At 50.7% G+C, this 27,229-nt stretch overlaps 2 protein-coding genes across 3 annotated transcripts; both read right to left on the bottom strand.

Annotated features, from left to right (window-relative positions):
* Positions 1-2,790: 2,790 nt before the first annotated feature.
* Positions 2,791-4,641, bottom strand: HOXC4 (homeobox C4). The gene is made up of 2 exons (XM_084500050.1): positions 3,886-4,641; positions 2,791-3,380 (listed from the first exon to the last, which is right to left on the bottom strand). Exons 1-2 carry the CDS (start codon positions 4,427-4,429, stop codon positions 3,037-3,039), a joined length of 888 nt encoding a protein of 295 aa, XP_084356176.1. The 5' UTR covers positions 4,430-4,641; the 3' UTR covers positions 2,791-3,036.
* A 1,778-nt stretch (positions 4,642-6,419) lies between these two features.
* HOXC5 (homeobox C5) lies at positions 6,420-24,609 on the bottom strand (the record flags this gene model as incomplete). Of its 2 annotated transcripts, XM_084499835.1 has the most annotated exons (3): positions 6,420-6,641; positions 23,166-23,427; positions 24,153-24,609. In XM_084499835.1, 2 exons carry the CDS (start codon positions 24,607-24,609, stop codon positions 23,213-23,215), a joined length of 672 nt encoding a protein of 223 aa, XP_084355961.1. In that variant the 3' UTR covers positions 6,420-6,641; positions 23,166-23,212. The 2 variants fall into 2 exon arrangements, with proteins under 2 accessions (XP_084355961.1, XP_084355960.1); XM_084499834.1 differs by lacking the exon at positions 6,420-6,641 and having other exon boundaries at positions 21,167-23,427.
* Between the last annotated feature and the right edge of the window lie 2,620 nt (positions 24,610-27,229).

Genomic DNA, 27,229 nt, shown 5'->3' with positions numbered 1-27,229 from the left:
CGCCACTTCCCCCTTCTCTCCCCTTTTTCTCCCGGCTTATTTCGGAGAGGAGACAATGCCACAACACGCACCGCATCCCCCCCCCGTGCTCGAAAACCCACAAAGCCGCTCACCAGCGCTGCTGCTGCCTCTCAAGCTGGGGCCGCAGACACAGAGGGAACACGGGGGGAGAGGCAGCGGGTCAGGAGGGCTCCGGGGTCAGCCTCCTCGCCTCCAAAGGAGCTGCTGGCACAGAAAAGTTGGCCTCTCCATGAACCCAGTTTTCCCGTTTACCCCAACTTCAATAAAGTTTCTTTCAGCCTCCCTCCATGGAGGCGTCAAGAGGCTGCGAAGGGACGGGGCGGCCGGGGATGTTGGCAGCCAGCAGCTTTTTTTTTTTTTTTCTACCCCCCCCTTCTCCCTTACACCCCTCCAACCCTATTTTTTAAATTTATTTTTCATTTTTTTCCCCCACCTCCCTCGCCTTGTGTCACGGCCAAGTGCCGGGACTGGGGTGGGTGGCGGGGGCAGAGAGGTGCCAACAGGGACAGGGGCGCTGCTCCCCCCACCCCGGGTGCTACCCCCGCACCCCTCCCGAGAGCTGGCTGGGAGAGGTAGGGAGGAAGCACCCCCAGTAACCCCCAAACTAACCCACAAACCCCTTGTCCCCAAAAAACAGGGAGAAATCCCACTTTGGGGCCATGCTGCTTCCTCCCCATCCTCCTCCAGCGCTGCCTCCCCCATCACCCTGGGGACTGGGGGGGCTGAAATTTGGGGAGGATGGGGGGGATTTGCACCCTTTCCTCCGCAGCTTTTCTGCTGTTTCAAACCTCCCTCTCTCCCCTCTCTCCGTGGTGCCTTTTTTCCACCACATTTTTTCCCCCCCCTCTCTGCTTTGATTTCCTGTCTGTCCAGGAGGATATTAAAAATAAACCACGGCACGGGCCGAGCCTCGGGGTGCTGTTTGCCCATGGTCTTTTGATTGGGTTTCTTTTTGGATGGGTCTGGGCTTTATCGGGCTTCCCCGCCTGAGATGTGCGGGCTGGGATCTGGCTCGGAAGAGCAAAAATCCCAACCGGCTCCTCACGGGTCCCTGCTCTGGGCAGGAAACGTTGCAGGAGGAGTAATGGTGCCCTGCCGAGGTGTTTTATCTTCCCAGCCTCGTCCCTATATTAATATCACTAAAGCAGGATGTTAAAAAAAAAAAATAGCTGATGAGCTTTACATACAAACTCCCCAGGATAAATTACAACCTTCGCTTCATCCCTTTAAAGATCCGCGTCCCCCAGCTATCACAAAGGGTTTGGAGCCCGTGATTTGTTTAATGGCAGCTTAAATCGATTTTGGAGAGAGAGAAAAAAAATAAAATAAAATGAAATAAAGCCAGAGGAAGGTGGCTGCCAGGCTGCTCTACCCTCAGCCCGTCCCAGGCCTCGCTCCCCAGCTCCTGGGCTTTGCAGCAGGGACCTGAGCAAACTTCCCAAAGCCAAGGCCTAAAAAAGAGGGGGCCCAGCCCCAGAGCCTCTCCGGGCCCCCCCTGCCCTGCCTGGGAAGCATGGACCCCCTGCACCTTCTCCTAAAATCCCCCCTTGCTGCCAATTTGCATGCTTCCTCCAAAGGCCAGGAGCGATGAATTACAGTTATTAGCACTATTACTACCATTATTCTCATTATTATTATTGTTATTGTTATTATTATTATTTAACAGCCTTTTCATTGCCTCTCCAAATTCAATAGGACCTCTTGGCTTTAGGGGCTGCACGAGTCAACAAGAGCACGCCACAGACAGCAAAAGAAAATAATAATCATCATAATAATAACAATAATAATAATAACACACAGGAGAAAACTTCAAAGCAGGGAGAAGAGATAAAAACAGACAATTTTACGTTGGGTGGCAAGAAAATAAAGAGGTATGAATGGAAGCTAACCCCAATCCACAGCACTGCCCTTGTCTGAAAACCAGATTTATTTTTTTTCCCCCCATATTTACAGGTTGGGAGGGTCTGAGATTTAAAGTCACTGGCCACGTCGTGATGTCATAAAATCTGGAGTACAGAGTTATCGTTATGTTTGCTTAAACTTAACTTAAGCAGTAACTGGTGCACATGGGATCCATTGCACATCGTCCCAGCATTTTATTATCCTTATTACTATTATTTTGGGGCGGGTTAAGGGGGAGATGTGAGGATAAAATAAGTCACCAGACATAAAAGTAAAACTAATTCACACTGACTGGTTTATTGAACACTGGGACTTTCACATACACACTAAAACTCTTTATTGCAAGTTTACAATGATCATGTAAAATCAGTCCAAAAACACAAATAACCACGACAAAAAAAAAACCTAGCTACTGACTTTTTAAAACCTTCTTCTGCTTTTATTTTTAAATATGTCACTCTTTCTTTCTCTCTCTCTCTCTCTCTCATTTTTTTCTTCTCAATTTCTCAGCAAAGACTCGTCCACCCTTGTGTGCTGTTTCGTATCTGGTTTTTGTTTGTGGGGTTTTGTTTTTGTTTTTTTAAATCGTGATTTTTTTTAAGCTTATTTCACATTTCTACAAAAGAACTTCATAGCTCCTTCGCTCATTGTGCATTTGTAATGCGGAGGGAAAATATACCTACATTCGCCTGTTTTTTGTTTGTTTGTTTTGCCGTCAATATTATTCTCATTTCTTCATTAAATTCATCTAAACAGAACATTTACCTCTTCCTCCCCCCCGCCCTCCCCCTCCGCCCCCCATCCCCCCGGCTTTAAAAAATAAATAAACCCCTGAAATGGCGTAAAAAAACCTGCAGGTACAGACACCTGGCCTCATGCTATCTGACATGCATCTACAGCCCGTGGTCTTGGGGAGACCCATTGTTTTTTATACGCGCCGAAAAATAATAATAATTATTATTATCATTTAAAAAAAAAAAAAAAAAAGAAAAGAAAAGAAAACGAACCTACGAGGGAAAAGGGGAGGGAGGGGGGGAACGGAACCAAAATATATATATATATATATTAGCTTCTATAAATAATCCAGAGTCATTTGTGGGCGGGTGGGGGTGTTTATAACCTGGTGATATCCTCCGGGCGCGGGTCCTGCGCGGCGGCGGGGGGCAGCTCCTCGCCCCCGGCCGTGCTCGCCGGGGCGGCGGGGGGGGGCGCCGCGGTGGCCGCCGCCCGCACTTTGGTGTTGGGCAGCCTGTGGTCTTTTTTCCATTTCATCCTCCGGTTCTGAAACCAGATTTTGATCTGCCGCTCGGAGAGGCAGAGGGAGTGGGCGATCTCGATGCGCCGCCGCCGGGTCAGGTACCTGTTATAGTGAAACTCCTTCTCCAGCTCCAAAACCTGCTGCCTCGTGTAGGCTGTCCGGGAGCGCTTGGGCTCGCCTCCATTGTAATTGGGATTCACTGGAAAGGAGGGAGAAAAAAAAAAAAAAAAAAAAAAAAAACACAAGGAAAATTAGCATGAATGGAGAGAGGGACGGGGGAGAGGGAGAGAGGCGACTGGAGGAGCCGGGAGAAGAAAGTAATAGGCTAAATAGGTAATAAAGAACTTTGGGCAGCTCAAGAGTTTCTATTCTAATAGGAAGGGGTTTCCCTGGCTCAAAAGACTGAATTATTTATGCACCCCTTACAAAGCTTTCGGAGTTTCACACATACATAACAGAACGAGCCACATGGCTAAGGCTGCCCACAGTAGCTCGGCTATAAAATTTATGGTGGGTGTAATTACCCATTCGGAGTCGTAAATCCAGTTCAATTGTGCTAACCCAAAGACTCTCATGGAAGGGAAGGAAATAAAAAAAAAAAAAAAAAAAAAAAAAAAAAAAGGAGAGAGGAGAGAGCGAGCGAGCGAGCATGGTGTGAAAATAAGAGAGCAGAGAGACAGAAGAGGAAAATAAAAGTTGCATACCAGTACTGACGTGGATTTTTTTCATCCAGGGATAGACTATGGGTTGTTTGGAAGCTGTGCTGTTAGGATGGTCGGGGTTTGGCTGGTTGCAGGCTGGAGGGGCTGGGGAAGGAGTGGTGGAGGAGGTGGAAAGAGCAGCCTGCTCGCAGAGCTGCTGTGCTTTCTCTGAGAGGTGTTGGCCTCCTGGAGTTTGCCCGTGTCCCCTTTGGTGCGCGGCCGGGTTGCCGGGAGCTTGGATACTACCGCAGCTGAACTGGCGGTCGGGGAAGGAGGGTCGTGGCACGGGGTACAGCTCCTGGTGGTGATGCTGGTAGCTGGACTCCCTTGTCCGGCTATAATATTCCGGACTGTGGTCTGGGATGTAATTATTTTGCGAATATTCCTCGCATGGAGGAAATTTCGGATCGATGTAGTTAGAGTCCATCAAATAAGAGCTCATGATCATTAATTTCTGGAGTGGAAAATAATTTTTCTCGCTTTGTCGTTTTTCTGCTCCATAAAGCCCTCCTACTAGCTGGCGACCCCGTAAAGTTACTTTCACCATGTGACTCCCCCGGCCAATCACACCCGCCAGCCCAGTCCCCGGATAAGGAACCAAAAGCTTTTGCAAAATGTACCCAAATTGGGGGGGGGACGACGGGAGTGGGAGTGGGAGAGAGGGCAAGGCTCGGGGTGCACTGCTCCAGCCGGGGGAGCTCGGTGGGGAAGCCCCTGGGGGCCCCCCCGGTGTTGTGGGGTGGGAGGTGGGGGTGTGGGAACAATGGGGGACCCCACAAAGGGAGGGGGGAGGAGGGGGAATGTGGGGGGTTGGGGCTGAAGGGTGTCCCCCCCCACACCCGGAATGTGGGCTGGAAACAACAAGACCCCCCCCCGGATGTGGGGGTCATGGTGTCCTGGCCGGCGCTGCGTTGACCCTGTAGCCCCCCCCAAAAAAAAAATCCTGTCCCCCTGCAACCCCCAGCTCCTTCACACCCCCCTTGTTCCTCATCCCCACCCGGGGAGGGGACAGGGCGTTCCGGGGGGTTGCCCCCACCCACCTCCACTCCAGAGTGGAAAGGGTTAAGCACTGCCAGCATCTTTTATTTTGGGGGGTGGTGCGGGGGGCACAAGTTACCTGCAAGGTAGAAGCGGGCATGCAGATCCCATGGGTGTTAGTGACCCTGCTTCAAGCCAGGGGCGTGCAAGGACACCCCCCCTCTGCCTCCACAAACAGGGGCCCCCCCGAGCCCCCCCCAATTCAGGCAGCAGGGGGGGACCCCTCCCCGTGCTCCCCAAATCCCCTCCTCTTTGCTGAGCCCCAGCACTTTGGGAGCAGAGAGGGGTTTTGGGGGGGCACCCTGCTTTCCCCTCGACCCTGGGTGCTGCAGGTAGGGGACACCCGGGGAGGGGGGGGGGGGACACGGGGTGACACCCCCCCCACGCGTGTGCAACACTCAGGCCGCTTTGCCCTTGCACCGGGCATTTTACCTGCTGGCTCTCAAGCTGGGGAGGGGGCTCCTGAGGATTTTTTGGGGGGGGAAAAAATGAAGGGATGCGTTAAAAAATGGCTCCCAGCGCCCAGCTGGCAGCCCGCAGAGCCGCCCCGGGCAGGTTAGGGAGCTGCAAATGGATGTCAACATTTTGGGAGGGTTGTAGCTCCCTCAATTAGGGCTTTTTATCTACGGCTCGTCCTAAAGAGAGGGGCAGAGAAGGGAGGTGGGGTATTCCCTCCTTGTGCTTGATAACAATTATAGTTGAAAATCATAGCTTGCAGGGCATTGCCATATTTTACTTGATAACAATAAAAGTGACACATAAAGTTAACTGTTTATGTTTTATTTATTAGACTAAATGTGCCAGCGGTGTCGAAGGCTTTTGGCTGGTTGTTACAGCTTTTTATGGGGTTGTAAAACGCCATAAATCAGTCACTGCGAAATGGTCGGGGCTCTTTGTGCTCTTGGCTGAGAGTTGTGTTTGCGGTAGCTGCTGTTTCTTCTGGAGATGAAAAGTAATAATGGGATTTTATTTTGATTATTATCACCCCCCCCCCCCTCCCCAATCATCGCGGTGATTTCGCTCTACCTTTTTAACAAGCCCGCTCCGGCGCTGCCCTGGCAAACGGCAAACGCTGCTTTGCACTTGAATAACTACCTTTTAAAATGACATCAGCAGGATTTGAGGATTTAATTAGAACCGCTGCAATTAAAGGGAATCAAAGGAAAGCACAACTTTCCAAGGCTCTGGCATCGCCCATATATTCCCCTAGAGACGAATTTGTGACTTGGAGACGCTCACACAAATTCGAGCCTACAGGGTACATATAGGCGACGGGAGGGCTGGGGCCGGGGCTGCGGGCTGGGGGGGGGCGGCTGGGCCCCCCCCAAAAAAAGCCTGCCCCGGCCGGGGGGGCTTTGGGGCAGGGGGCAGAGGCCGCTGCTGGACCAGGTTTGGGACCCCCGCAGGCACGGGATGCGCCTGAACCCCCCCGGCTGAGCCCCCCCAGACACCTCCCCCCCCAGCCAAGCCCCGTCTGTATTTTGCCCCCACCCGGCCCCGGAATCCCTCGTTTGCTCGCTTTATTGTTGCCGAGCGTTTATGGGGTTTATTGGCAGCTGATTTGCAGGGCTTGACTAATTGCTTGCCCCGTGCGCTGACAAAGCGTGCTCCTTCCTCAAGTTGTAAATCCAGGACTTGCACAGGGACACGCTGCAGATCTGGAGCAGCAGGTACAACCCCGGCTCTTCCCAGAAGAGATGGGGACCGAAGGGGGATGGGAGCTGCGAGGTTGGGAAAAAGACATGAATAGAAATGTATTCCGGAACCCAAAACATTGATTTAAATATCTCCAATAAATTCCTTTTCTCCAGCTATACTTCATTCTGCCCAAACACCTCAGACTCATGCAGGGTTTTGACATTTATAGTTCAGACTGATGCAACAACTTTATTCCAAGGCTGAGGGAATATTGAATAAAGATGGAGAGTTAATAAAGTAATTTTTACCTACGCACATCCTTCCCCCCACCCCTTGAATATATGGTTTTCAATAAGCACCAGCAGAATAAATAAATATCCACAGGTAGTTCTCTTAAGGATATGCTGGGTGGGTTTGTTTAAAAAACAAAATAATCCGCGAAACAAACCAGCAGCAATCAAAGCATTACAAAATCCGAGGCGTGAAGGTCACCAAACGCATTCCTGCCGCTCTCCAGCCCCAAACTCCCAACTCCTTCGCCGAGCGGTGTGTGTGGAGGGGAAACACAACTTTATTTGCCCCGGCTGCCTCCCCCTACCCCCGGACTCCCCCCAAAATTCTGGGTTTTGGAGCTCTCCGCAAGGACCTGCTCCTCCAGCCCTCTTTTGCCATCCTCCATTCATCCCCTGTGTGTGTTCGGGAGGGGGGGGGCTTGCCCCCGATGTCTTACAAGTGCACAAAAAATCCTATTTTCCCCCTCTCTTTGCTTGTCTTTCCACACCACTCCCCCCTTTGCCTTTTTGCCTGGAGTTTAGAGCTCCCAGTATTTGGAGGATTTTTATTTATTTAACACCTTTTTTTAATTTTTTTTCCCCCTCTCCGTAAAATAAGTCTGCGGGGACGTGTGAAGAATAGTTGTACAAGAATCTGGCTCTTTTGTCTATAAAGCAGCCCTCCCACCGCTCTCCATCCCGCGTCCCCCCACCAGCACCGTGCCGATGAACACTTCGGGAGTGACAATACCGAGAGCAACGCAGCACCTCGGCAGGAAAAAAAAAAAAAAAAAAAAGGAAAAAAAAAAATCTGAGCTTTATTTCCTTCTCCTAGCCAGGAAGCTGGCTGCAAAATATACGTCTGGTTACCATTGCGGGGACGTTTTTAAGTACAAAGCGCCTTTTTGACAGTACTGAAGAAAAATAAGTATGCATTGTCTCTCCGGATTCATTGTGTTAGCTATTACCATACTGACCGTTTGGTAACCTGTACCTCAGCCCATTAGCAATCTGTGCTTTCCAGAAAAATGAAGTACCTATCTACTGGGGTTTTGTTATCCAATGTTTAATAATAATAGTAAAAGCAGGGTAAAAGCTCGCGCGGTATGAACTCTGCCTCCTTGAGATTCAGGAGGTGGAAATAAATTTTGGAGTGGAGTTTTATTCCGAGCATTTAAGGGCTTGTTTTGAGGTGATTATTGCACAATAAGTTACATTAGTGGTAGGGGGAGGAAAGACGGATATATTTATATACAATCTTATTTTTTTTTATTTTCAGGGGGAAAAATAGTTGGATTCTCTCTGACATAAGCAATGACATATAATTAATTAAATTTTAATTTTTCTAACAACTTGAAAGCAGTAAGTGCAAAGAGACCTTTTCTTTTTGTTCCTTCATAATGCAAATAGACAGGTCTAATTTATGCAAAGAAATATGCAAATGTTTAATTGATTTTTTCTTAAATCTGTTGTCAGTAAAAGTAATGAATCGGCCTAAAACGATTTTAATAAGCAAAGCCTGTCACCCAAAGTCCTAGCCTTCACATTTTTCTTTTGAGCCTCTTTCGTCTCAAAGAAACTAATAATGTAAATATTTATCCCTTCATTTTAAAATATTAAAGATGAATCCCTCTTGTTTGTTTGCGGGGGAAAAAAATATATATATATGCAAACCAGTTTCTCAATCTCTCCTTTCCCTCCTCCCCCCCCTCCCCTTCTCACCCCACCCAGGAATTCAATTTTCTTCAAATCTCGTTGAAAGTGGCTTTTTAAAAAGTGGGCGCATTTTAATATTGGTTAGACAGCGTGACCTGAATTTCACCTCAACTGTTTGACTTGATCCAATAGGTCACTGCCAAGGAGTTATTGATGGGGGAACTCCATTGAAATTTCTCTCCTCACAAATGGCCTTTAGATCTTCTAGCGAGTTCAATAACTAGTTATAATGTAGAAGGGGAAAAATGAAGCCCAGAGGCAAACTAATTTGATGTTTCATTTTTATGCTGGAGAAATTGTTGGTTTTTGTTCCTCTCACCTCCCGCTCTGCCCCTCTCTCCTTCTCCAAAAGGGAGGGGGAAAAAAAATTAAAAAATCCCCAAATCTGGTGTGAGCGAAGACCCCTCTCAGCCGAGCCGAGGTTTGTCTGGGATACAAATATCTTCTATTTTATTTCGCATTTAATTGGCGCTGGCGTCCAGCCCGTGACCTCCTCGGCACCCGGCGGAGCAGGGAGCCCAGCAGAAGTGTAACTTGCTGCTTGGTAGGAAACGCACTTTTTTTTTTTTTTTTTTTTTTTTTTTTTTTTTCAGAAAGGATTTGTTTAAAATAAATCAAAGTAGCTGGGAATCAAGTTTCTATCTCGATCCGCTCCAACTTCTCGTGCGGTTCCAAGCAGGGCTGGGGAGCTCCTTCTTTGTGCTACAGCCCTGCTCGCCAGCAACCCGAGCCCTTAAAGAGCAGCGCGGAATTGGATTTAGGCAATAAACCTCAGCTCGGCAGTCATTTTGGTCCTTGGGTTCTTATTTGTTTGCTTGTTTGCCCTGGTTCATGTGACTGCGTCTGGGCTCTTCCCCGGTTTCTTGGTCCTGGGGGGGTTCTTCTCTCCTTGGCTCCCTTTCAGATCCATTTTTAGCCTGAAAATATTTATTTATTTGCTGCCGGGGGGGGGGGGAAGGTCCGATCGAGCCTCCCCAGCCCGGGCAGGGGAGGCAGAGGCTGGAGGATGCTTTCAAGTGCCATAGACACCGGAGCGAAGGTTTCTCCTTGACTTTTCGGAGACAAAGAATACTTATAATGACCCACCGGATAACTGCTGAACCCTGGGTTAAGTTGAAAAGAAAACATTGGGCTTGTACTGGGGAAAGGGCGGGGGGGCGGGTGGCGAAAGTTGCAGGGGAAAGTGTTCAGGGGCTACAGAGAGCCCATTAACAGATCTCTAGCTGTTATTGTATGGGGTGGAAAGATATACAAACTTTAGGCTGATCCCTCCTGTTGGAGAGAGCTGCTGCTTGAGTGGTACTTACTGCTCGCCCCTTGGAAATCTTCCTCCGGGATGACAATATTAATAATTAACACCCGCCCCTGCCCCCGGCCTCCTCTCCCGGACCCCCTCGTGTTTACAAACGCACTTCTGAGCCCCGATAACGCCCCAGTTTGGCTTGGGACGGGGACAGGGATGGGGATGGAGGGGGGATGTTGCAAAAGTTTCTCTGGATAATGGACAGAGGCGACAAATGAACTCCTGTCCCCCCACCCAGAAAGTTCATCCAGCCCCAGAAGGGGGTTGGAGGGGGGAAATTTGAGGGGAAAAATAGAAATAAAAAGCCCTGCTCCGCTGTTAGCTGCAGAGTAAATGTGGCAGAGATTTCTCAGCCTTCGTTTGACGTGGTGCAGGGACCCCTGGCCAGGCTGGCACCAAGCCGGGGGGGCGAGGGGGAATAAAAGAGCCCTCCCCGCATTGCAAAGCAAAAACTCATTTTTTCCCCTTCATTTTGAGTCCTCCCAGAGCGAAGACGAAGCCCAGGCTTCAGCAGCCTGGGCTCGTCCCTTTTGCCACCCTTTCGCAATTAAAAGTCAGTCCGGCGGGGGCAGTCCCCGGGGACACAACCTCATTGCCGGGCACTTTTTTAAGCAAAGGGCAGGGAAAGAAAAAAAAAATAAATAAATAAAAACCACTTCGTTTTTTTTTTTTTTTTTTTTTTTTTTTCCGCTTCCGTGTTCAAATGGCTGCGTTGCTCTTAGCGAATGCATCCCTGAGCAGCGCCTAATGAGATCCACAGCCCTCGTCGATACACCTTGGCCGCTGCCGAGAGCTCGGATCAATAGCCCGCTGTTATTAAAAACCTCGGGTCCCCCTTGCTCTGGGTGGCGGCTGATGAAAGGCGGGGGCGCGGAGGGACGGACGGGAGGACAGAAGGACAGGAGGACGGGGAGACGGGAAGACAGGAGGATGGGGAGACGGGAGGACAGGAGGACGGGCGGACAGGAGGACGGGAGGATGGGAGGACAGGAAAACAGAAGGACGGGAGAACAGAACAGGAGGACAGAAAGACGGGATACAGGAGGACAGGAGGACAGGAGGACAGGAGGACAGGAGGACAGGAGGACAGGAGGACGGAAGCCCCGCGCAGGGAGGCAGAGCCCCGCAGCATTACATGGAGGGCAGATTCCCAGCAGCGCGCACCCAGCCGCATATGTGGAAGCCACGGATCAAGGGCAGGATGATTTAGAGGACCGTTTTATCGCGTTTCGGGCCGTGTTTCAAACTCTCTAGCTGTGTAAACACGCTCTTAAATCCGACATTACACATGCCGGCGGAGAGGGGCACACAGATGCGCGCAGCTCCGCGCACATGTGCGGAGGGAGGAGGACCCCGAGCCTTGACAGCTCGCAGTGAGTCAGGGAAATTTGGCTTCCCTCGGGGTCGATCCGGCTCTTCCGGCTCCCCCAGGACCTCCCAGCACCCCAGTTTGGGGCTGGGGGCTGCGGGACGGGGAGGGGAATCTGCCCCGCGCACACAGACCGCAGCCGCTCCGCCGAGCTATCACATGTAGTTAAATCTTAATAATAATTGCAATAATAATAATAACGCCCCGAAAAGACAGCTCAGACACCCCGCAGCCCCGGAGACCCCCGTTAAGGCTGGAAACAACGGGTATAATGCTGGGAAAGACGTTCCCCGTTCCCTCTAATGTTTATTTATTTTTTTTCACTAGGGTACTTTCAGTTTAATCTTTCGCAGTGCAATAAACTATTATCTTAGTTAATCCCCAAGGCGAATCCATCAAAACCTTTTAATAAAAACGTTTCGTGGCTTCCGCGGGGGCCGCGCCTCCAGCACCAAGGGCTCAGGCGGGGTTCGCAGTGATTTGGGGGGGGTTCTCCCCAAAATATCCTGCCAGCAAAATGCGGGGAGCCCCATCGGCGGGGCCATTAGGATTCCGGCGGCATGGGGAGCAGCAGGAGCCATCACTCACAGCCCCGGGAGCAAAAGGAGCCGGGTTTGAACAAGAGGAGCCGCGGGGATGATATACAGAACCAGGCCGCCAGCATCAATCCCGACCTGATAAGAAATCGGCTGCTTTCCTGAAAAAAAAAAAAAAAAAAAAAAAAAAAAAAATCACGGCCCGCTCGCCTGGGCCGTAGGGGGAAAAATCGCCTTTTCCCAGCCCTAAAGGTGTCCCCTGTCCTTTTAGGCTTGCTGGGGAAACTAGAAAAGGTGAGCTGTGGTTTTTGTAGTTATTCTTTGGGGTGGGTAGGAAGGGAAAAGAAGGGGAAAGCAGCCCTTCGCCCCGAGGACAAGGTGAGGGGCGCTGCGGGGAGCAGCCAGCTCCCCCTCTGATCCTATTTTAAGCCCCTGTTCTGACTCGAAGCATCGCGTTTGGGCTAAGTGAAGAATTAGGCATTAGCGCAGGAGCGTTGCAGCGCTCTGCAAGCCTCACATAAAATATAGGTTTGTTCATACTCCACTTCTCCCCTTACACATGACCCAGCGACTCGGAGCCCAGCCTATTTTTTAAAGCTTTCTATTTCTCCACAGTATTATAGGGAATTAATTTCGACAGAGACAGGTACCGAAGAGGAGCAGACACAGATGTAAAGTGTCAGCTTGAGTCTGCAGGTAAATATTTCCCCGCTTCCAGAGTCCGAAAGGCTTTCTTCTTCCCCGAAAGTGTCAGGGAAGGAGAGGGACAAAAATACCTAGAAAGAGGGGAATTTGGGTTGCTTGCTTTTAAACCGGAGCGTCGCCCGCAGGCCGATATTTGGGGTGCAAGGGTCTGGGTTTTGGCGGAGCGCGGAGGGATGAGGGTGTCGGGGTGTGCTGTGCCCCCTCCCGCATGAACAGGCACCCGAGTGGTCCTTTCCTAGTAAATCCCACCCGTGTGCTCCAGAGGAAGAAGGAACCCCCCCCAGGAAGGAAAAGGAGCCCCCACCTCAGCATCTACACAAGGCTTTTCTTGGGGGGAGTGGAGAAAAAAAAAAAAAAAACATATTTCTTCCCCCAGATCTCTTTCAGCAGACGGGGAGGGTTGCACGCAGCCGGGTGGCTTTTTTTGGGGCTGGATTTGCTTAGATCCACGATTTTGGGGGGCGTTTAGGTCAAGCTCGCTGGATACTGGCTGCCAGTGAAGGGTGAAGATGAAGTGTGGGGGAGAAGGAGACGGGGGCCGGAGCGGGGGGCGAGTGACTTCGATATTAATTACAGAAAGCCATCAAGCTCAGCCTGCAAAACCCTCTCGTGCGGGCTAAACCCAAAAGGGACGGGTCTTCCACCTCACGCCCCAAAAGGGGGGTGTCTGACCTCTGCAGGCGCTGGGTGCCCCTAAACTGGGTCCCCCACTAAAGTCCAGTACACGAGGAATCTGCTGGGGGTGGGAGCTTAAAATAATCCCAGGAATGAGAGAATGAGGAGAAAGGGTGGAAAAATTCCCAAGGTGTCGGCGGAGCTGGGCTCTGCTCAGGGACTGCTTTCTGTGGGTTGTGGGGTGCCTCTGTTTGGGGTGGGAAATCATGATTTTGGGGCGGTGAGGGGCGGGCGAAGGAAGGTAGAAAATACAGGGGAGAAGAGAGAAGGAAGGATGAGATGTGTAGAAAAAGAGAAAATGAGAGGGAAAGAAAAGAGATGAAAAAGAGAAAGGTGGGGATGGTGAGGGTGTGAAGAGGAGAAAAGGAAGGAAAGGGGAGGAGAGGAAGAAAGAGAGAAAGAGAGGGAAGAAGAGGGAGAGAGAAAAAGAAAGGGAGAGAGAGAAAGTGAGAAAGAAAATGAGAGAGAAAGAAAAAGAGGGATGAAGGGAAAAAGAGGAAGAGAGAGAGAGAAAGAGAGAAAGAGAGAAAGAGAGAAAGAGAGAGAGAGAGAAAGAGAGAAAGAGAGAAAGAGAGAAAGAGAGAAAAAGAGAGAAAGGAAGGGAGAAATGAGGGGAGAAAGAAAGAGAGAAAGAAAGAGGGAAAGAAAGAGAGAAAGAAAGAAGAGAGAAAGAAAGAAAAAGAAGGAAGGAAGGAAGGAAGGAAGGAAGGAAGGAAGGAAGGAAGGAAGGAAGGAAGGAAGGAAGGAAGGAAGGAAGGAAGGAAGGAAGGAAGGAAGGAAGGAAGGAAGGAAGGAAGGAAGGAAGGAAGGAAGGAAATTGGATTTTCCAAGGGAGAGGGAGAAATGAGGGCAGGGGCGGAGGTGCACTCGCCGGTACCCGAGCGTGGCAGGAGGGCTCTCCCTGTGTCGTGTGTCGCGACTTTTGCCGGTGTGCGGCCGGGGGGGGGGCTCCCCCTGGCCCGAGGCGCGGCTGCGGGCGGGCAGATCAGAGCCAGCTCCTCGTTGCGTGCCCCCCCGCCGGCACCGGGCCCCCGCACAAAGCCTGGCCCCCCCCCTTGCGGGAGCTGAGCCCCCCCTGGCTCCCCAAACCGCAGCGCAAGGACAGAGATTTGGGGAGGGAGGTGGAAAGGGGGGAGCTGGTGTCCTGAAACAACATTCAAAAAGAAAAAAAAAGAAAACTCAATATGCTTACTGACTCCCTCTTTATATTTTATCTTATTTTTAATTTTATTTCTTTTTTGCCATCGCCAACGCCCCAGGAAGGAAAATGCCGTGATTTTGGAGGCGGATGAGCTCGGATTCTGCCACCCCGACTGCAGCGAGGTAACGCTGCCGCGGGAGCGGCTATGTACCAGAGGTCAACAGTAGCCGCTCTCCCTTCCCTTGTGATTATTTTACCGCTGAGAGCGAAGCAGAGAAATCTCTAAGTGCCGAGAAAACATTTAAATATCTCCGTGTCTGTTTACACAAGGGTGCGCGCACGCACGTGGCTGTGCACACGCGGGGCCGGAGCCATCTGGGCAGGCTCCTGGCCGCCTATAGATGCCCACGTATAGATCCCTGCCGGTGCCCTGATAGAAATCTGCCCGGACACACAGCCCAAGCAGGAAGAAAAGCAAAAAAAAAAAAAAAAAAGTGTAAGGGCAGAAATTAGATTTTTTTTCCCCCGCGTTTTTGGCCAAACCGCGTTGCCTTGACCATTTTTTCCTGCGTAGTAAGGAGAAGAAAAGACTTGGGGATAAAGAGGTGTAAAGCATGTGTCAGTGGAGCGAAAGTAAAGTGTGTTTGTTTATTTTCCTTCCTCCCCTCCTTCTTTCTTTCCTAAAAGGAGAGAAAGTGGAGGGGAGGGTGGCAAGGGGGGGGCGGCGCACCCTCGCGTTTGCCAGGCGAGAGAAAAATCGCAAGCAAACCCCCGAAAAAAAAGGGAGAGGGAAAAAAAATCGATAACTCGGAATTCAACTCTTGACCGGGAAAACCCAGATCAAAACATCATTTGATAGGAAGGCGCTTTGAGGAGCGGATAATAAATCAATAAAATCAATCCATCAATACCATCGGCGCGGCTCTGCTGGGGAAGACAGGGGCAGAGCGGAGCCGAGCTTCCCAAATTCGCTTTGCCCATCTGGGGGAGCAAAACCCTGCGAGCAGCCACCCCCTGCCGTCCCCATCAGTGCCCCAGTCCCCCCCCCACAGTAAGTTATTTTTCCAGCACCGAGCTGGAGGCGAACAAATTACAATCCCCAGCGTCATTCTCCGTATTTTTTTTTCCTCTCTCTCCTTTTCCTCTCCAATTACGCAGAAAATTATTTTGCTTGGTACCATGAAGTGGCATCTTTTCTGATTATTTAATGTTTTTTTAACCTAATTCTTTAAATAGACGACCGAACCTGGGAGCAGCAACCCCAAAGGCGAGCAGCGTTCACACTCAACCCCAATGATTCCCAAGCGAAACCCCCAAACCTCCCGAAGAGCTGGCAGCAATTCTCCAGCCCCAGAATTTATTTTTAATGACTCCCCATCCATCACCTAAACGAAGAGGTGGAAAAGGAGAAAGAACCGGCCAAGTTTCACGTCGGTCGCTAAAACTTTCTCCCTTCACCCCAAAATTTGCGAAGCCCTGCAGGGTTCCCTGAACCCTTGGGTTCCTGCTGGAGCCTGGGGTACCCCCGAATCCCTTTTAGATGCTCCCAGGCTTTCGAGCGACTTCGTGTTGTCCCAGAGCACCTCTTGAAGTTTTTTTCGTGGTTTAAGGGGTGATGGGGGGACGAAGACAACCAGGGGGCTCCCCCAGCCCCTGTGCACCCCCAACCCAGCGATGGAGCTGACCATATTTTTGGCAAGGGGGTTGATTTAGATTTATTTATTTATTTTTAATACCATATTTCCCCACTATTAAAGACTGGGAAGAAAAGTCGGGACTCGCGATATTTCTCAGCATCGGGACGATACCGCAGTGCCACCGGGGGGGTGGGGGGCAGGACCTCCACCCTGCCTGTGGGGTGACAAAGGGAACCCAAGGGCCCCGAGCTGGGGACAGTGGCCTTGTCCCGCAGCCCTGGGGATATCACGCTGCTCCAGGCGGTGTAAAAAAATAGAAGTATTTATATTTATTTTGATTTTTTGTTAGGTTTTCTACTATCTTGTGACAATCTGTGATTCTATAGCCCCTCGGTGACTTGCTCTGGGCAGGGGTCTCAGGGCATGCAAACCCATAGGGACGAAACCCTATAGACGAGCCCTATAGCGCCCTATAGATGCCCATTGCTGCATAGGGCGTAGGTAAACGGCCCCCCCGGGGAGGTGCACACGCCTTCCCAGTGGGACGGGGGAGGGAATTTCCCCTCCACCCCCACGAGGGAGACCAAAACCCGGCCTTCAAGCACCACCCCCGTGTTTCTCGCCAGACCTCGGGAATGTTTCGCTCCGGGGGCAGCCACAGGGGGAGACGAGGGCAGAGACCCCTTTTGCGGGGGGGGTCGGACAGAAAACGATGCTGACGCTGGAAATGAAGGAGATTTCCGCAACGCAGCGACCCGCCGGGGGCTCCGCATTGATTTGAGCTGCCTGGACGCGGCCCCATCCTCGCACCCAACCCCAAAAAAGCCTACCCCCCAAAAAAGCCCGGCGTGCCTCAGATAGCATTTTGTCGGAAAAAATACCGAAAAGCCGCCAGAAGCCCCCCCCGCCCAAAACATCCCCTGCACCCCCCAGGTTTGGTCTTGGCAATGGCCCCGTTTGGCCCACGAGTGGCCCCCGGCCCTGAAGCCAAAAACGGGGGCGTTTGGGGGGTCAAATAGGAGGGGGCAGCGAGGGGGAGGCTGCGACACCCCCAACCCCCCACATAAAACACCTCGAGGAGGGGCTTAAACCCCCCGGAACAACAACAACACAGGGCCGAGGGGGCTGCCCAAGTCCCTATGCTGGGCTGCTCTCTGTTTTTTTGGGGGGGGCTTGACCCCCCCACGGGGCTTTGGAGATTATTTTTGGGGTCCCTAACTCTGTCACCGTGCCCCTGCCTCTCTCTCCTACCTTACCCCAAATTTGTCCCTGCCCAAATTGTCTGCAACCCTGCTCTCCCCCCCTGGTGCACCCCAGGGTGGGGGGCAGCCCCCTCCCCTGCTCCCAGCTCAGTGGGGGTCCCTGCGAGGGGGGGCTCAGCACCCACAGAGCTCCTGCACCCACAGGGAGGTTGCACACGTGAGTTGGGGGGGTTGTGTGCGTGCAAGGCCCCGTGCGTGTGCACGCATTTTAGCGGGGGGGGAGGTGGGGAGGGGGTGTGCACAGCTTTGTAAGCACGTGCACACTTGTGTGCATGCGTAGGAGCGTGCAATCGTGTGCCTGCACGTGTGCTGGCATGGGTGTGCAAGCGGGTGCATTTGCACGTCTGTGCAAGTGTTTATGCACTTAATGCAGGATTTGCTTGCTTGCACGTGCGTGTGCACGCGTGTGCATGCCTTTTGCACGCCTGTCCGTGCACACACGTGTGCACGAGTGCGTTTGCGCATGCACACGGGGGTGTAACAGGGAGTGGGTGGACGTGGGTGGCTGCTCCCAGGTGGAAATCACTTCCCGGGGCATCTCCTGCGCGTAAAGTTCTGAGGGGCTCCCTCACCGCTATGGGGGGGGAGGGCACGGAGCCCCCCATCCGAAAAAAAACCTCGTTCCCCCAGTCAAACTCACTCTCCCAGTGTCACACGCATGTCCCAGCCAGTGCCACCAGGCCTGCGGGGGGACTGATCCAGGCGAATCACACCCCCCCCCACCTAAAGCCCCGCATTAGGAACCTGAAGCTCCCCTTTAACACACCAATTGTGGCACCCCCGGGAACAGCATCCCCCCCCCCTCAACGCCAGGCTTGAGGCCTGGGATAAACCCAGGAGGACGGGGCCTAGCAGAGGGGTGCAGGCCCGGGGGGTGGGGGGGCCACAAAGCTGAGCATCACCCCCCAGCACCCAGAGCAGCAGGACTCCCGTGGAAAATAACGGGGGGGGGGGGTGCCCCACTGCTCCCCCCGGGACTGGCTCCACGCAGGGGTGATGCCAAAGCAGGGGTCGAGGGGGCCAAGGAACTGGGGTCTACCCCCCCAGTTCCTTGGCTCTGCTGCAAGTTTGACCCCCGCGACGGGACCCCACATCCTCTTTCTGCTTTTTGGGGGGGGGGATTCCAGGGCCTCCAGGGCTTTCCAAGCACAGGGGGCTCCCCAGACTCGGACGTGGGGGGGGTTGCAGCCGCCTTCCACGAGTGGCCACCCCACGGGGGACAAACCCGGTAGACGGAGGGGAGGGGGGGCCCGGACACCCCCGGAGCAGCCTCGGGAGCGGCCCAGCCTCCGCTCACCTGCACCGGCCTCGCTCCCGCCTGCCTCCGCCTCCGCGCATGCACTTCGTCAGGGGTGGATTTTTTTTTTTAATTTCCTTTTTTTTTTTTTTTTCCTTTCCCCTCCTCTCTTTGCAAAGCCCAACTCTCACCGCACGGGGAAGAAAGAATAAAATAGTAAAAAAAAAAAATAATAAAATACATTTTCAAACCCCACGCAGACATGAAGAAATCCGCTTAAACTCCTCGCCACGGGGGTGGGGTGGGAACTGGGGGCCACGCACCTTCGGGCTGTGCCCGGGGGGGGCCGGCTGGCGGGGGGGAGTGGGTTGCTAAACCAGTACCATAGAGACCTCTTTGGCCTTATCTCGTCTCCAGCAGCCCTGGGGAGGGGAGAGGCGCTGAGATTCCTGCCCGATAAGATGTTCGCCTGCAGCTCGCCCCTTGCAAAACTGCTCGCATTCCTGCCCAACTCCCACGGAAGAAGGAGGGGAGGGCGGGGGGGGAGAGGCTAATTTTAGTTTGCAATTCTACGAACAAAATAATATTAAAAAACAAACAACAAAAAAAAAAAAAAAAAAAACAAAGCAACGACAACAACAATAATAAATTAAATAATAAATAAATAAATAATACGGAAGGAGAGCCGGGGAAAAGTGTGAGCAAGGCAAAACTTACGGAGGTCGCCGGGGGATGCTCGGGGTCCGCGCTCCGCCTGGAGCCCCGCCGCCGCCGCGCTCCGCACTAAGCGCCTGTCCCACTGTCCCAGCATTAAACAGCTCTAGCAGCTGCGATGGTGGACAGTTAAGATTATATATGATGTAAATATATTGTGGGTTTGTCAGCTCCCCCAAACCATAAAACTTAGTTTAATGACATCACGTGCTCCCTGAGAGCCATTCAGGGCTTTTGCTTAGGGCCATCCACATAAATAACCTTCAAAAGTTTTAAACTACTAAATTCACATAGAAGCCATGAGTATTTCTGCTAATGTTCTCATGTTCTCGGTGAAACTAAAAGAGCTTTGCTTTTTTAAAAAAAGTCCTGGATTTATATAAAAAAAATGCAACTTTGGTTTGTTTGTTGTTTTTGGGCCATTTTAAGTTCTCACTGGGTTGACACGGATGACGGGGCAAGGTAAGTCCTTTTCTATTTCCTTCTTGTTCGGCAGAGTCTTTGGGAAGGGATTGAGCAGCCGAGAGGGGAAATAAAAGGCAAATCTCTTCAAGACAGCACCAGCAACAACATCCACCAACCATCAACCAGTCCCGAGCAAAATACCCCTAAAGAAGAGAGGGACGAGGGGTCCAAAGAGCCCCCCGGGCCCCCTCGCCCCCCTCCCCAGGGCAGGATGAGCGAATAATTAATCATAAGTAACTGCCTCCGCTCCGCAGGGTGGAAATCCGAAAGTTTGAATTTTAAAGTCTTAGGGTTGGGTTTTTTAAATTATTATTACTATGATTATTTTCGACTGCTCTCGCAGATAAAACACGAGTGGTCTCCGAGATGGTTAACCCTTGCCTTGACGAAACCAAGACGCCTTGACAGCTTCCCGGTTAAAAAGGGAGAGAAAAGGCGCTGTTAAAGTACGAAATGTAATCAGAAAACAAATAATAATCAAGAGACGGCGCAATAATACCGGTGAGAGTGAGGGTAATACATTGTTTAAGAGAAAATAGAACGGAATAATGAGCAATTACCAGTACACGCCAAGAGGTTTTTGTGCCTGAACAACCAGTCAATAGATTTACACAGCATGGGTAAAAAATAAAATCCTAAAAGGAAATGATTGGAATCGCTACGAGCCCTACCAGCCTCGCTGCAATCACCCCAGGCCCCAAGTCAGGGAGCCCCAGTGGTGAGCAAAAACTGGCTCAGGCAGCAAATAAATGTGCAAGGCGAGCTCTGCTTGGCTTTGCAGTATTTCACTCCAAACGGACGGCAAAATGACAGTTGGGACAGCAAAAAATGGGGATTTTCGCCTGACTGTTAAATGACAGGAAAATTAAATGTCGCCGGGCTTGCGCGAGCATTCTTTGCGGCTCGCAACTCGCCAAATAACCAGAACGCAAAGTCCACAAATCATAAATAAATGCAAAAACTAGAGAGAGAGATAGAAAGGAAAAGCCCTCCAGGCTCGGGACGCCTCGTATAATAGCGAGAGATTCCCCACTTGAGCACGCTGTGCTAATTGTACCCGTAAAGGCAGCCGGAGCTGCTGCTGGAAGAAACTTTTGTTTGCAGGTTCAGGAAATTGTTCCATTGTTTCCGCTGTGTAAAGGAAATCCTATAAAGTTTTATGGAGCTTATTGGCTTCTCCAAGCATTTGTTTCTCCTGTAAAGAGCTCGGAAGACACGGGAGGAGTGACCCTGAGTGTGTGTGTGTGTGTGTCTGGGTGCACGGAGGCATGTGCCTGCGAAATATAGGTGCAGCTCTATGCAAATATTCCCGCAGACGTATAGACGTGTGCGCGCACCTCGCCGCGGTGCACGAGCGGCTCTATAGGGTTTGTGCGCCCGCCGTACGCGCCCGCGGGCGGCGAGCACGTGGAGAGGCACGGGGAGACCCTACACAAACAATTTTCGCAGCCCCGCGCCTATGCCATATGGCTGTAGGGTTGGAGAAGTCCATATGGAGCCAAGTGTGAGCCTCCGGGATGGATGCGCACGCCCGCTGCAACGCGTGTTTCCACCCCGGGAGCAGAGCCCATGTGTTCCGCATTAGGCCCTCCGCGTTAGAAGAGAGCAAATACACCAACAAATATTTTAAAAAGCCAAGGAAAAGGTGTTTGGGAACAGAGCAGCAGGGAAGCGAGGAGGGGAGCAGCCCCCAGCCCTGACCCCAGCACCTCCATCAGCCCTGGGCCCAGCAGAGGGGCTCTGGGTGGGTGTAGCTCCCCCTTTCCCCAGAGCATCCCTGAAAGCAAAGCCTCTCTCCAGGCTGGGGGGGGACGGACACAACAGGGCCTGGAGCCCCCCTACCCGCCAGACCGCCCCCCAAGCCCATCCCAGTCACCTCCAGTTAGGCACTGGGACATCCTTGGCGAGTCCAGGTGCTGCCCAACCTGCGGAGAGAGGCACCGGCTGCGAGACTTTGGGCAAAATCCTTTCCCCCCGACTACACATTTGGGGAGAGAAGAAGAGGGAGGAAGGGGGAAAGGGGTGGGGGAGAGAAAGACACAGGGTAATTTTAAACCGATATTCCTATTAAAATGCCATCTGCCAGCCGAGAACACCAGCCTGGAAGGAAAAGCCCGAGAGAAAAAAAAAATAATAAAAAACCTAGCCCGAGCAGCTCACCGGGCGCGTCCATAAAGGCCCAGCCAGGAGCTAATCACTAAAAAAAAAAGTCATTTTTCCCCCTCCCTTCCCAATACAGCTCTGGGAAATAGGAAGAGCAGCACGTACCTTTTCCGGGGAGGGGGAGAAGGACATTCTGCGCTAAAGCACCCCTCCACCCTCTGCTCTCCCGAAAACTGCTTTTAAAAAATAGAAAGAAAAAAAAAAAAAAGCAATATAAAGAATCAATACTTTGCCAAAGTAGCAGAAGGAGCAGAAAGCTGCTCCGAGACGGGGAAGGAGCACAGAAAGGCATCTGCCCGGCACGCCAACTTTTTGGGTTATTTACTGTTTATTCCATATGACAAAATATAAGTTTCATGGTCCTCTCGCACACGAAGCGGCACCCAATAAATATACCGAGTACATTATTGCGGAATTAAAGAGAAAAAAAAAAAAAAAAAAGTTACTGCAATGGACTGAATTTAGACAAAGATGTACAAATCTGGGTTCGCCTTGGCCTTTTAATATATATCTTAGCATTTAGCAAATCTACATTAATTACGCAACAAATAAATACACAATAATATTAAGTCCAGAGGCTATTTCTCCCTCCCCCACCTCCCATGCTGCACTCTCCTGCCCGGAGATTTCGGAGGGTCCGCGCAAGCCGGTGTCTCCCGGTCTATTCATTTCTTTTATATGCAAATAATAATAAAATAACGCCATCCGAGTGCCACGAAAAGCCCCCCCGGGGACCCCCCCCGGCCCCTCTGCGAGGCTTTGCGGGGGGCTGAGGACAAGTGCAGGGAGGCAGCGGTGAGGCTTTGCCGAGCCGCAGCCAGGGTCAACATTTTCCTTCCGACTTCAGGGAGCAGAGCGGGGGGGTCCTGCCCGAGCATCCCGGCAGGCAGATGGGGGCTCACCCCCCCCGCTCCCCAAACACACACCAGCCATTTCCTTTCCCCAGAAGGGCGAGCAGAGGGCAAAGAGGAGGCTGGGACTTCAGGCTTGGCGTTTGGCTCTGGGTTTTTTGTTCTTTTCCTCCTTCGCCAGCTCTCTGATTTTTTTTTTCTATTTTTATTTTTTTTCCTATGAATATTGCAATTTTTAGAGCTGACGGATCACGACCCAGCCACCCTGCGGATTTATATATTTTTTAGCCTTTTTTTTTTTTCTTTTTCTTTTTTTTTTTTTTTTTTTTTTTTTCGAGCAACCTCACGGTGATTTTTTTCCCCAAAGAGCGCACAGGTTAGGACACTTAGTAACAACCTAAAGAGCGATACACTAAATTTTGCATGAAGCTAACAGCGGGTTTTTGCATACTAACAAGAGATCTCCTTTGTCTGACGGATTTGTGAGGGTACGGACCAGAGTCCATTCAGCATCTCCCTCCCTCCCCACCCCGAAATAAAAGTTTCCTCAAGGTAGCTTACACCAGAACTCGTGGAAAGAGCTGGACCCCCATCTCCTGCGAGCCCACCTAAAGAGCCTCTTTGCTTTTCAACTTGGAATCTTTCTTCCACTTCATCCTCCGGTTTTGAAACCATATTTTGATCTGTCTCTCGTTCAAGCACAGGTTGTTGGCTATCTCAATGCGCCTCCGCCGGGTGAGGTATCTGTTAAAATGAAATTCTTTCTCCAGTTCCAGAGTTTGGTAGCGGGTGTAGCTGGTCCGGGACCGTTTGCCATCCGTTTCTGGAAAACGCAAGACACCACATGAAAAGCCAAACCGATCTGGAGAGATTTATTTTTGTATTTTTTTATTTTATTTTATTTTATTTTTTATTTGTTAAGGATAAAATCGGGGTACAACAGCGGGATACAGAGAAGTTTGCTGGGGCACTTCGGGCACTTGGGCTTTGGTCACGCAGGGAGGCTGGGAGTGCAGGAGCCTGAAATCCTTCATTCCCCAACACCTTCAGCCCCAAGTCCCCCCCTTCCTTCCAAGGCACAGATCAAACGCATGTAGATTAGCCAGAAGTGAACCTGTTTCCTCTCAGACAATAAGGAAGTGTACAAAGGAGGGAAATATCTTTTCTTGGGGCTCTCGCCTTTCTTTTCCTCAGACCTGGGAAGGTGGAGGGGAAAATTCTGCCCACGCTTCCCTCCCTCCACCTTCGCTTCTGGTGTCTTTTTTTAAAGCTCACCCTAAAAGAACATGTGTATTTCAAGTTATTTTTAACCCCCCCTTCCCAAAAAAATGGAATATTGCCTTTTATACACGTTTTGTTTCTATGATCCAATTATGCTGTCATAAATTTGGGCGTATATAGCCTCTAAGCCTTTTAGTGGACAGTTTTACGAGCAATTGATGCCTTAGTCGTAAAATTTACGACCTCAGGTTTTTTATTATTTGCCCCGTATGGCCTATAAAACCAAGGCAAATCCTGTGAAACAAAATCAAGAAGTGAAAGTTTTACCATGGCTCATGTGTAGTTTGGTCATCCACGGGTAAATTTGTGGAGGTTGTTGCTGCTGCAGTTGTGGTCCTCCTTGTTGTGCTGTTTGCACGGGCTCAGCTTTGATTTCACCAGAGCTCTTAGATCTCTCCTCCAGCGCCGTGTTAGCAGTCTTCTGACTGTAAATTCCGGGGTTTAGAGGTGCCTGGTCGTCTCTGGCTAAAGGATGCCCTGAAGAACCCATGACCGTGCAGGAAGGTCGCTCGGGGTTAGCTCGGGGGGCTGCAGACATGTCCAAGCCGCTCAGAGAGTTGGCAGCCCCAGAGGAGGGGAATGTGATGCTTAGATCCAAGCCACTGTAGCAGTACCTGGATGACTGAACCTCAGGCACACTTCCATAATTTCCATAACTTTGCATGGCATAGGCAGGAACATTGGGACTTTGCTTATAAAACGAATTGGCGACGTAAGAACTCATGGCGGAGGAGGGGAAAAAAAAAAAACGGGGGGGAAAAATTTGGGGAGGGGGGGGATTTTTTTCCTTTTTTTTTTTTTTCTTTTTCTTTTTTTTTTTTGTGCAACCGCTTTGATTGGGGTGATTTGTGGCCCTTTGAAGTTCAGGGGTGGGGGGGTAGGAGGGGGGGGGGCCGTTTTGTTCCTCCTAAAGTGCAGAATTTATAGGTGGGGATTCTTCTTTCTTTTCCCCCTATATGCTCTGCCCAAATATGGGATATTTAAGTGGCGTCACGTGAAGGAGCCGGCCAGTCATCAATTTGCCTTGATGACCCCGGGCGGGTTATTGATGGGCGCCCGCGAAGCGCCGCGGAAGGCGCGGGGGTGCGCGGGGGGTGCGCGGGGGAGCGCGCCGCGGGACGGCGAGGCGGCAGCGGCACCTAGCGCCCTGCCCCGGCACCGCACCGCCGCTCCGCACCCCCCCGCGCAGCTCCGCGCCCCCCCCCCCCATCCCTCCGTTCCCACGTTTTTATTTTTTTCTTTCTTTTTTTTTTTTTTTAATTATTACTATTATTATTTCCTCCGCCTTGCGCGCATCCCCAAATCGCATCTCGTGGGAAAGGCTCGGTTTTGAGTGGGTGCGAGCTCGCAGCAGCGCGTTGGCTCCGCGTAATAAATCTTGGCGTATTTTTTTTTTTGCTGGCTGGGTGGAAGGAAGCACTTTCCCCGTTGCTTTTTTTTTTTTTTTTTTTTTTCTTTTCAGATTTAGGGAGTGGTGGCGGTCGGGGAAGCTCCTTAGCGCTATGCACGGGCTGCTCCTCGCATGTAGCTCCTCCAATGCGCCAAAGTTTACATTCCTGTTACCTTTCCCCCTGCAATTTATTGCTGGCAGAAGCCTGGATCTTGCCTGCTGCTCGCTGAGAAACCAGCCCTCTCTTCAAAGGGCACTGAGAGGGAAATAAATGCCTCCAAATCTGACTTTCCAGCCCTCCCTTCTGCACTGGAGCAGGGTGTGTGTGCGGTGGGAGACGAGCAGCACCGAGCCCCCCAGCCTGCTGCGGCTCCGGGCTCCGCATTACAGACCTGAGCACATTTCTTTATATTCGGTATCCATCCAATACCTAGATAATGCCTTCAATGCGCTGGGTGTTGCGTATTGCCTTCCTTCTCTCTGTAGACGCTGAATTATATATGTGTGGTGGTGGATATACGTATGGTTTTGTCCTTTTTTTTTTTTTTTTTTTTTTTTTTTTGAAATTCAAAATGGTTTACACCCAGGGAGCCTCCTGCTCCCTGTCCAGGTCGCTACCCTCTTGCAAAACGCTCTTGGCTTGTGGTTGGTGGTGGTGTTTGCTTGTTTTGTTTCGTTTTAAGACAGATTTTTTTCGTCTTTCCTGCGCCTTTCAAAAATCGCCTGCACATTCCAGGCTGGAGACGAGCAAAGGATGGGCTGAAAAATCCTCCCCGGGCTTTTTTTTTTCCTTTTTTTTATTTTTTTTTTCTTTTTTCCTTCTTCTCCCTTTTATTTATTTTTTTTCCTGGTAATGGTCACTTAACACCGAATCCTGGTTGTTTCATAAAAAACTTGAAGGGGACTAAGCAGCTTCCAGGGCAGTGTTAGCCCTGGCTGAGTGCTACCTAGTGAACAGCCGAGCAAATAGGAGAGCACTGACAAAGAGGAGAGAAAATGCAGTTTCTTATCCAGCCTTCGTAATACATTATCCGAGCCTGCAATCCACAGCACTCCCATCAGAAGGGTTTGTTTCATAGCGTTATATCGACAATTTCCGCTCTCCCAAGGATGAGTTTCTGGATAAAAGTGACTCCCCCCTCCCTGGAAAGGTTTATTGGGTCGAGATAGGGCTGAGGGGAAGTGGATCCTTCCGCAGAGCTGGCAGATTCTCAGCTTTGGAGAGGTCGAATTAAATGAAAATAATAACAATGATAATAAAAAGAATCAAAACCTTGGAGCTGGTATTTGACTGAGGAGGTTGCAATAAGAAATATATACTGTTTTGAACTTTGGAAATCCATTTTAATCATGAAGCGAGAGGTATGGCATAGATTCCTGATGCCACCGAACAATACAGTAACAAGACTAATTCAAGGAGACAAAGCAAAATGTATTTTTCCCCCTTTTTTTTTTGGAATACTCTTGAATGAGAGAGGTATGAAGGAGGGAGAAAAAGGGGAGAGGGAGCTGATTTTCAGGAACAACACACAGAAGATAAGTGAACTTTCTAACAGGCTGTTATCAACATGAAAGGTTTCAACTGAAGCTCAGAGGCCATTCTATAAACTTTAAAAATAATATTCAGTTTTTATTAAATACTCAACATAGTCCTCTGGACATGACCTTTATACATGAGAGGGTGTAACACAAGATTTTTTTTTTCTTTTCTCTTCTACTGCTATAGAACTCCATTCACTTTATACCGTGGAACATTACAGTGCTAAACATAAATATAAATACAGGTACCACAAACACAGTTAAAAATATTCACACAGAAACTGTCACAGTTTGTTGTATGCAGTGATGAGCCCAGGTATCTGCTTAAATACAAGTAGGGTACTCTCGGAAATGCTATATTTACGTGGAAGGAGCTTTCGCAGGGATTCAGATTTTTCACCATGGGAGGAGAAAC

This window comes from Aythya ferina (assembly GCF_964211825.1).
Source record: "Aythya ferina genome assembly, chromosome: 28".
NCBI classification, from domain to species: domain Eukaryota; kingdom Metazoa; phylum Chordata; class Aves; order Anseriformes; family Anatidae; genus Aythya; species Aythya ferina.
The sequence above is the reverse complement of the archived record's forward strand: the minus strand, read 5'-3'. Positions and strand labels throughout refer to the sequence as shown.

Bases quoted from the DNA above. Each gene is read 5' to 3' on its own strand.
- HOXC4 (XM_084500050.1), bottom strand. From the start codon at position 4,429: ATGGTGAAAGTAACTTTACGGGGTCGCCAGCTAGTAGGAGGGCTTTAT. The intron at 3,381-3,885 runs GTATGCAACTTT...CCTCCTTTCCAG, and splicing joins AAAAATCCACGTCAGTACTG to TGAATCCCAATTACAATGGA.